General features: G+C 44.8%; 1 protein-coding gene across 5 annotated transcripts in view; it reads right to left on the bottom strand.

The window, feature by feature from the left end:
- LOC309350320 (uncharacterized protein) overlaps window positions 1–6,658 on the bottom strand; it is a 28,622-nt gene extending 21,964 nt beyond the window's left edge. The window contains exons 1-3 of one of the 5 annotated variants that reach the window (XM_081877277.1): window positions 6,596–6,658; window positions 6,345–6,401; window positions 5,121–5,240 (exon numbers count right to left, since the gene is read on the bottom strand). In XM_081877277.1, coding sequence (XP_081733403.1) covers window positions 5,121–5,240; window positions 6,345–6,401; window positions 6,596–6,617 — 199 coding nt within the window. In that variant the 5' untranslated portion in view covers window positions 6,618–6,658. Of the gene's footprint in view, window positions 1–1,842; window positions 2,729–5,120; window positions 5,241–6,344; window positions 6,402–6,595 lie in introns of those variants that run through there. The other 4 variants (XM_081877275.1, XM_081877276.1, XM_081877279.1 and 1 more) reach the window with 4 other exon arrangements.
- Window positions 6,659–10,152: the final 3,494 nt, after the last annotated feature.

Consider the following 10,152-nt stretch of genomic DNA (forward strand, 5'->3'; position numbering starts at 1 on the left):
TTAAGATAGTGTCCACTTACATATTTGAAGCCATTGTGTTTTGGTGACGACGAAAAGTCTTTCCCCAGATCAAATCCTTCTCAGTAGCTGATTAAATTTGCAAATTACTTTATCTCCACTGGTTCAGGACATGCCTGTTAGTTAAGTCTGAATTTTTATATTAAAATAAGGTGTCCTCTGCCCCTGGTGCTGTCTTTGGAGAGTTGCCACAACCATGCCGTGTACACCCCGCACCCCTTCCCTCCTTTTCCTTCTGGATGGGCAGCAGGTATTGGACAATCTGCGGGTGGAGTGCCCCCGACCCGGAGTTGGGGGAGTCGGGAGGATAATTACTCCCATATTATCCTCTATTACCAGCACAGAAGGGCTCTGGTGTAATTGGCACAGCCGATTGCCATGGCAGACAAACAGGAAGTGCTTGACCACACTAGTGAAACTGCACTAGTTAGTTGTGCCCAAGATCTGATTGTACTGTGCCAGCAAAGCCACTTTCAGCCCAGCTCTGAATTCCCATGAGATCTTGTGAGAGCATCCTGGAGCCCCTTAAGCAATTCTGAGAGTTTAAAAGCTCTTTTTGTGCCAGGAAAACCAGGTGGTTTCATTTTTTTGCCAATTAATTTTTATTAATTTTCCATTTTTTTAATAGATTAACAACAAATTAATTCAAATTAAACACACACACACGACTTTCTGCCCCGCTTTAGAGATGCTTCTTTGCTCCTTCGCTGCTCACAGTAAAGTGCTTTAAAAAAATAATAATTCTAATACTTTCCCATCCATTCTCTATTTCAACCGGCTGTGCATGTTCAAATTCTGCTTAGACTTTTATTGAACTATTTTCCCAATTGATCAAATAGAATTGCTCCTCCTTTATCAATCAATACAGCTTGTTCATCATGCCTTTATGCCTTCATGACATTTTAATTGATAATAATAATGATGTGATCTGCTTTAGCCCTAGCATTCTATTCAAGTTTTACAATCCTCACAAACATTGGGGGAAATCTCCTGGTCGACCTTGTTATTTAGTCTCTTTTTCACAAAACAGACCTACATTCTCTACTTCCCCTGGCTTAATGCATTCTGCTCCCATCATTCACTCCTTGGTATGCAGCTCACTAACCCCAACAAACCCTGATCGTATCCTAGGGTTGCCATATTTCAAAAAGTGGATTTTTTTTTGTCAAAGCTGTTGGGCTACATACACATACACACACAAATGTGATTTTGAGCTATTTTTAAGGAAATACACCAACACCCACACTTCAGACAAGTGTTTCGTGCGTCCAGATTTTCCTGGACAACTTAGCAATTTCCACCTGGACACAGTTTCCGATGGCCAAATCTCAGCTATGTTGGGGAAATTCTGGATGTATGGCAACCCTATTTTACCTATTCTCTAGTCCCCATTAACCCTGTCCATGCCAAATGCTGGAGGGAGAATGAACTTTATACCTGTGAAACATCCAAATCGCTTCTCCCCTTCATATTGCCTGATTCATTCTTGTTTACAAACTACCTCCAAATTTTAATATATCAACTACATAAAACTCAGAACTGCTTCCTCCTCTCTCTCCAATTAGGTGTTGAAAAACATTATTCTCCCACACCAACCACACAAGAGTCACCAGTTCTGTTATGCAACTCTCTTTAAGCAAAAACAGTCTTTGACAGGGTCTCTTCTCTTTAATCTGCTGGCATCTGTTTGACCCCAATGGCACTGCCTATACCCAATACTGAATACGGAGGCAAGAATGGAACTTGTGAATCTTTACCATGTTATAATGCATTCCCCCACCAGCCCAGCCCACCCCCACCCCATTATGCCACCAAAAACATTACCACCACCTTCTGTCCTTTGTGTCGCCAGACTCAGTCTCCTTTTTTTTTGCATACCCACAGCTTAATGTTCACGACTGCTTCTCCCTCTCTGTCTGGGTGCTTTAATTAACAAAGATAGCATCCTTATTCCGCACAGATGGTTTATCACACTCGACTGTACACCCAGTTATAATCCATCTGCTCCTTTGCACATTCTTTTCCACAGGTCGGGGTAGGTCTGGAGAAGTCCCTCGTAATCCTTTGCAATAACACAACTCCACTCATTCCCTTTAATTGAGCAACTTGGCGAATGCATCCAACATAGTTAATTTGAGTTTTAAACCCTTTCTTCTGGAATCCTTAGAATTCCAATAGGGGTGGGGGAGCAGCTATAGAAAACCCTTGCAATTAAAATGACTTGAAACATTGTCTGCCCCTTCCTTCTTGAACGGGCTCGTCTTCGCAGGGATAACATCTTTATGAAAGGGGAATCTGAAGCGTAACACAGTTGTAGAATGAGGCTGTCTTTGTTAAACTCCTTCCATTCAGTGGCAATCCATGTTTTAATTCTTGCCATAAGCAGTCGTTATGCAATTTGTCTCAGACGTTCTGCTGCCAAGAATCTCAAGGTTGCCCATCGGAGTCCGTTTCGCAAAAGAGGAGATCATATTTCCAAAGTCCTGTCTCTTCCTCCCCTCCATTCATTCCAAACCACAGTCAATGTTGCCAACCAGGAGAGATTCCCCTACTAAACCATTTACAGTTTTTCCTGAGAGGTCCTCCTGCTCTCCACAACCAATCCTCCTTCAGCACTGCAAGTTGTAAATCTTTATAGCCTCCTCACTCCACAGTGCAAGTTGTAAAATGCATCAAGTCAATTAGAGGCGAGTTCTTCTCCCAGTAAACGCCCCGCCTTCGCAGTCTCAATGCAGTTCACAAAGCAGTTCAAATCTTCACACACCCAGTTTTAGCTCACAGACTTCCAGCCTCATAAATCTCCTTTAACAAACCTTACATGAAGTGTCTTGAAGAGAGGGTAGATTTTAAACCTTGGAGACATATATACTAGTAAAAACAAAATAATACCTCTCTCTTTTATCCATTTTCTACTATGGCAGGAATTTTCAACTGAGCCTTGTTCCTTCCATTTCATCTTGTACAGAGCACTCCTTCAGTTTTCAATCCGAATTGCAAAGGTGCCTGGTCCTTACAGGAGATGGACACGAAGGCTTCCTCATCTTGACAAGGAGATCCAGATGCAGAGTCCCCTCCCCCATCCACCTGACACTTGGAAGAGGGTCTGTGGGTACTCCAGCCTCCCAATACCTTGGGAGGCTCTCCTTCCCCTTGCCTGAGTCTCTCTCACTAGCAGGAGAGCTGCTGCCATCTCGCAGACCAGAAAAGGAAACCAATTATATGTGGGATTTCAACCATCTGCCCAAGGTGGATCATACTGTACCTGCAATGCCACTTCCAGCCCCGACTTTACCTGCCCCACAGGTGAAGTCACATGAGATCAGCTATGGGGCAGGTGGGCTTAGCTTGGCTGACCAGGGTTGGGTCTACCCCACTCTCACAGTCCAGATTTGTCAAGAAAGGAACAGCTGAATGCACATATTTACAGTGGGGCATGAACATTAGGAAGGTTTTCTACAGGCTCCCAAAAGCAACAATCCAGCTCCCAAACTGCTCCATCAGTGAGGTAGTGTAGCTGCTTTGGGTTCTTCTCAGATTTGAGGACCCTAGGCCGCAACAGATGGTAGAGGTTGCAGTGTGCTCATCCAAGGAAGGGGTTAATCGCCTGAGTACAAAGGAGCAAGGCACATTCCAGAAGAACTCCCAGGGGGAGGGACAGAACTTTCAGGAGACAAACCCAGCACAGATAAAGCTAGCAAATCTCCCGTTTCTCTACTGTGCTATAGACAGAGACCTGAAAGAAAGTGTGGCTATGAATTTCAGATGAGAATGCTTCCTCTCTTCCAACGAAGGACAAAGGAACAGGGGAATGGGAAATAGGATGGAAGGCTACGAATGTGGGCCCAGGAATTTATGTTGCCTTACAAACCAGTTAAAAGTTACAGATAGGTAGCCGTGTTGGTCTGCCATAGTCAAAACAAAATAAAAAAATTCCTTCCAGTAGCACCTTAAAGACCAACTAAGTTAGTTCTAGGTATGAGCTTTCGTGTGCATGCACACTTCTTCAGATACACTGAAACAGAAGTCACCAGACCCTTCTATATAGTGAGAAGGTGGGGAGGGGTATTACTCAGAAGGGTGGTGGGATTGGGTGATTGGCAGATAGCTGTGATGAGCCTGCTGACGACTCTTAACGACTGCAATAGGTCTTACAGGAAAAAGCAAGGGGTGAAAAGGTGAAAAATGGCTTTGTCATGTATAATGAGATAAGAATCCAAGGTCTTTGTTCAGACCAGGTCTCTCCATGGTTTTAAGTTTGGTAATAAGTTGCAATTCAGCAGCTTCTCTTTCCAGTCTATTTCTGAAATTCCTTTGTAATAGAACAGCTACTTTGAGATCTTGTATAGAATGTCCTGGGAGATTGAAGTGTTCTCCTACTGGTTTCTCTGTCTTGTGATTCCTGATGTCCGATTTAAACGGACATAAATCGGACATCAGGAATCACAAGACAGAGAAACCAGTAGGAGAACACTTCAATCTCCCAGGACATTCTATATAAGATCTCAAAGTAGCTGTTCTATTACAAAGGAATTTCAGAAATAGACTGGAAAGAGAAGCTGCTGAATTGCAACTTATTACCAAACTTAAAACCATGGAGAGACCTGGTCTGAACAAAGACATTGGATTCTTATCTCATTATACATGACAAAGCCATTTTTCACCTTTTCACCCCTTGCTTTTTCCTGTAAGACCTATTGCAGTCGTTAAGAGTTGTCAACAGGCTCATCACAGCTATCTGCCAATCACCCATTCCCACCACCCTTCTGAGTAATACCCCTCCCCACCTTCTCACTATATAGAAGGGTCTGGTGACTTCTATTTCAGTGTATCTGAAGAAGTGTGCATGCACACGAAAGCTCATACCTAGAACTAACTTAGTTGGTCTTTAAGGTGCTACTGGAAGGAATTTTTTTTATTTTGTTTAAACCAGTTAAAAGTCTTACATGTTTATCTCACCAACTGAAATCAGGGGGTGAAAGGGCTTAGTGGAGACCAGAACCTATCCTTTCCTTTTAAAGGTCTCCACTGAAATGAAGCAAGCAAGAGTGAATTCTAATTCTGCCCATTACTCTTTTATATTTTCCTAGAAGACTGGAACTTACACAGATAGGTCAGCATTGCTGCCGCTATAACGGAGCCCATCAGAAGCACTGCACCAACATACAGAGAATATGACGATTCGAAGAATTTTTTCATACGTTGCTTGAAAGGTGCTCGTTTTCCTTGATGGACAGGGAGAGAGAAAATTCTGCTTTAGCCATGAACAGACAACATCCCAGTGCCACCCCAGTCAGGAAATTTTCCCATATACTCTGGCAACCCATCTAGATCAACACATGGCAGTCAGCTTCCTAAACCCTTGGTGGGGGGTTGCTCCACTGTGAAATGACAGGGGGCCAGACCCTTGGAAGGTTAAGTGGATGAAGGAACCTGGCATGGAAGCATTGCTTCTTGAAGACACTTTTCTGCCCATGTTCCCTGTCTGGAGGCCTCAGGAGCATGAAGAGACATCACCTGGGACTAGAAGGACCTTGGTCTGACCCAGCAAGCTCTTGCTATGTTCTCATAGAATAATAGACTAAGGCGGAAGGGACTACGAGGGTCATCTAGTCCAACCCCCTACAATGCACGAATCTTTCCCCAATGTGGGGCTCAAACCCATGACCCTGAGATTAAGTGTCCCACTCTGCCCACGAAGCTTAATGTTCTTATAGTGAAAGGTAGAGCTGAGAAGAGACTTCACGTCGAAACCTTTGATCCTCAACTATGTTCTCACAGAATCATAGACTTGTAGAGGCATAATGGACCACGAGGGTCATCCAGTCCAACACCCTGCAATGCATGAATCTCTTCCCAGTGTGGGGCTCAAACCCATCACCCTGAGATTAAGTGCCCCACTCTACCCACGAAACTTAATGTTCTAGTAGCAAAAGGTAGAGCTGAGAAGAGACTTCATGTCAAGACCTTTGATCCTCAACTAGCAGAGTGTCTGTTACCCTGGCCTGGAACAAGGACACAGCATATTCATGGGAAGATTGGGGTTGTGGAGTTCCATCTGGCTGCCCTCCATCAAGTAAGTGGAAGGGGCTGCCGCAGTGGATTGTTTGTAGTGAGGACAAGGGCCCATCAAGGACAGCTTTCAGTTCAAGCTGGGACTGTTCACTGCCAGCAGCAGATGGTGGACACAATCTCAAGTTCATTGCTCCTCAGTTGGACTTGGTGGATCCCCTGGACATATAGAAAATGCTTGTCCTCACTCTGGTCCACCCCATCATAACTTTCCTTTACTGTTCCTTCCTCCTCCATGTGCTAATGAGCATACAGACCTGATGCTTTTCTTGCTCGTTTTGCTGTTCTTTTTTTAGCTTTCACTAGCTTCATACCTATATAAAGACAGCATGAGCATAGTAATATGATGTGATATATGATATGATCAAGATAGAAATAAACATAGAGCAACAGCCTGAAATATCTCAGCTCTGTCAAGTGTCTACAGTACAATGTACTGGAGGGAACATATCAAGTCAGCAGATCTCTGTGTTCCTGTGAAGAGAAAATAGTAACTGAAGGGATTTACCTGGTAGCTTTTTAAGGGCCATTGAACTGGTTTGGTTATTTTTTCCACAACCTGTGAGAGTATAAAGTAGACAGTGAAGTCAATGCCTTATTTAAAAGCAGAGTCACAATGGGAAATTCATAGGCGGTGTTGCCATGGGGACCCTCTCCCAGTTAATGTAATTGATAGAGTGAATTACTGTAACAGTGCACTTACCTGCATTTTTTTTTATAAGATATTTATTAAAGTTTTCAAAAGTAGTACATTGTGAAACAAAAAGAAAAGAAAAACAAAAATACAAAAGTACAAAAATACAAAAATAAAAACAATTTAAAAAGACATAAAGTTTCCATTTACTTATTTTCTTTTAACTTATTTTCCAGACCTTCTCATACCTCGCTTTCTTATATTCCAATTCAATTTGTTTGTTTAGCAAATCCTCACCACTGATTCTTTTAAATATTTCAAAACCTTATTTTCCATGTCTTTTATACATTACAGCTGAAAACCGTTTAATTTATATCCAATATCATTCTAACATTCCTTAATTTTACAATATTTCTGCAAATAGTCTTTAAACTTCTTCCAATCTTCTTCCGCCGCCTCTTTTCCCTGGTTTCGGATTCTGCCGGTCATTTCTGCCAGTCCCATATAGTCGATCATCTTCATCTGCCATTCTTCCAGGGTGGGTAGATCTTGTGTCTTCCAGTACTTTGCAATAAGTATTCTTGCTGCTGTTGTCGCATACATAAAGAAAGTTCTGTCCTTCTTTGGCACCAATTGGCCGACCATGCCCAGGAGAAAGGCCTCTGGTTTCTTAAGGAAGGTATATTTAAATACCTTTTTCATTTCATTATAGATCATTTCCCAGAAAGCCTTACCTGCATTTCTTATCCCTCTGATCTACCTCTCTACAACCCCACTCCTGAATATCATCATCATCATCATCATCATCATTTTATTTGTATGCCACCTTTCCACAGTTAAAAGCAATGCTCAAGGCAGCTTACAGCATGACAAGATTTGCATAATTACAAAAGTCCTAAACAATACATAAACCACATCCAAAAAATACACAACCAAATGGAAAACAATTTCCACATAAATCAAAATCTAAAACTTAAGAATACAGCATTAATGTCACAGTTTAAAATGACATAGGTAAGAAATAACAGCATTTTTAAAAAACCAACAAAAAAACCAAAAACGGAGCCCTCTCTGACCACCACCAGCAGCAGTCCTTTATGGAGCCTGTCAGGCCCCGCCCTAGGCCAGGTGGTGAGTGACAGGACTGGGGCCCTCAGGCGCTCAGCAGGAGAGTCTATCATGTCTATAGAAGGCTGCAGGTATCTGTTAAAGTGTACAGTGGATGCTTGGGTTGCGAAAGTGATCTGGGCGGGATGCACCTTTGCAACCCGCAGCGTTTGCAACCCGCTTCTACACACGCACGGGTTGCAATTTGGCACTTCTGTGCAGGCACAAAGCGCAATTTAGTGCTTTTGTGCATGTGCAACCGCTGAAACCCGGAAGTAACCCATTCCAGTACTTCTGGGATTCGGTGGTCTGTAACCCAAAAAAACACAACCTGAAGCGGCTGTAACCCAAGGTATGACTGTAGTGTGGTTCTCATTAACACAATACATTCTTTGGTCTTTAAGCTGCCAAAATAAAATGTATTGTGCACAAAGACTAATAAGGAAACTCTGAATATTGTTTTTATATTGCTAATTCCTTCATACTCGACCATGAATTTTTTTAAGCAGTTAAGCAATCACTGTTGTGTGTGTGTGAGAGAGAGAGAGAGAAAGAGAGAGAGAGGGAGACAGAGTGAGTACAGTCATATCTTGGTTGTCAAACTTAATCCCTTCCGGGAGTCTGTTCAACTCCCGGAATAATAATAATAATAATAATAATAATAATAATAATAATAATAATTTATTATTTATACCCCACCCATCTGGCTGGGTTTCCCCAGCCACTCTGGGTGGCTTCCAACAAAATATTAAAATACAATGGTCTGTTAAACATTAAAAGCTTCCCTAAACAGGGTTGCCTTCAGATGTCTTCTAAAAATCTGGTAGTTGTTTTTCTCTTTGACATCTGGTGGGAGGGTATTCCACAGGGCAGGTGCCACTACTGAGAAGGCCCTCTGCCTGGTTCCCTGTAACTTGGCTTCTCGCAGCAAGTGAACCGCTAGAAGGTCCTCGGCGCTGGACCTCAGTGTCCGGCAGAATGATGGAGGTGGAGACGCTCCTTCAGGTATACTGGACCAAGGCAGTTTCAGGCTTTAAAGGTCAGCACCAACACTTTGAATTGTGCTTGGAAACGTACTGGGAGCCAATGGAGATCTTTCAAGACCGTTGTTACCATATTTTTCACCCTATAGGACGCACCGCCCTATAGGACGCACCTAGTTTTTTTTGGGGGGGAGGAATAAAGAAAAAAATTATTCCCCCCCCCCAGGCACGGGGCTGGCGCGGGGGAAGCCCGAGCTTCCCCTGATCCCAGCCCCCAGAACAGCCTGCTTTCCGCAAGCCTAGGGAGCCGCGCCGGTCTCCCCTGGCTTGCGGACAGCTGTGCGAAGCCCGGGCGCGCTGAAGAGGCTTCAAAATGCAGGCAGCTCTGCGCAACCCTCCGGAGGCCGGCGCGGCTTGGCGCTGGGCTCTGGAGGGTCGCGCAGAGATGTGCGGAGCCCGGGAGGGCAGGTAGCTCTGCGCAACCCTTCGGAGGCCAGCGTGGCTTGGCGCTGGGCTCTGGAGGGTCGCGCACAGCTGCGCGGAGCCCAGGGGTGTAGGCAGCTCTGCGCGACCATCCGGAGGCCGGCGCGGCTTGGCGCCAAGCCGCGCCGGCTTCTGGAAGGTCGCGCAGAGCTGCGTAGACCCCGCGAGGTCAGGCAGCTCTGCGCGACCTTCTGGAGGCCGGCACGGCTTGGCGCCAGGCTCTGGAGGGTTGTGCAGAGCTTCCAGAAGCCTGGAGAGCGAGAGCCTCTCGCTCTCCAGGCTTCAGCGTAAGCATGTATTCACCCCATAGGACGCTCCCACATTTCCCCTTCATTTTTGGAGGGGGAAAAGTGCGTCCTATAGGGCGAAAAATACGGTATGTGGTCTCGGCAGCCGTTCACAGTCACCAGTCTAGCTACCGCATTCTGGATTAGTTGAAGTTTCCGGGTCACCTTCAAGGGTAGCCCCACGTAGAGTGGTTCACGCAAGAGATAACCAGAGCATGCACCACTCTGGCGAGACAGTCTGCGGGCAGGTAGGGTCTCAGCCTGTGTACCAGATGGAGCTGCTAGACAGCTGCCCTGAACACAGAATTGACCTGCACCTTGATGGACAGCTGTGATCTCTCTGAACAGGGTGACTGGGCAGTAAAATAGCAAATGCATTTTAGTGTAAGCAAGTTCGGGGAGGGGGGAGTCCTTTTTCACACAGTGCTGTTAAACTTGACCCCCCCCCAAGAGCAAGGGGTGGCTGTCATCTTGGATGGTTTTGAAAATGATGTTCTGGCCCTCACTGGATGAAGAATTGGAACTTGAGGTATGGCTTCTGCCAAAATCATTCAGGCAGAGATCAGTGCAG

Source organism: Podarcis erhardii, assembly GCF_964252035.2.
Source record: "Podarcis erhardii genome assembly, chromosome: 9".
NCBI lineage: Eukaryota > Metazoa > Chordata > Lepidosauria > Squamata > Lacertidae > Podarcis > Podarcis erhardii.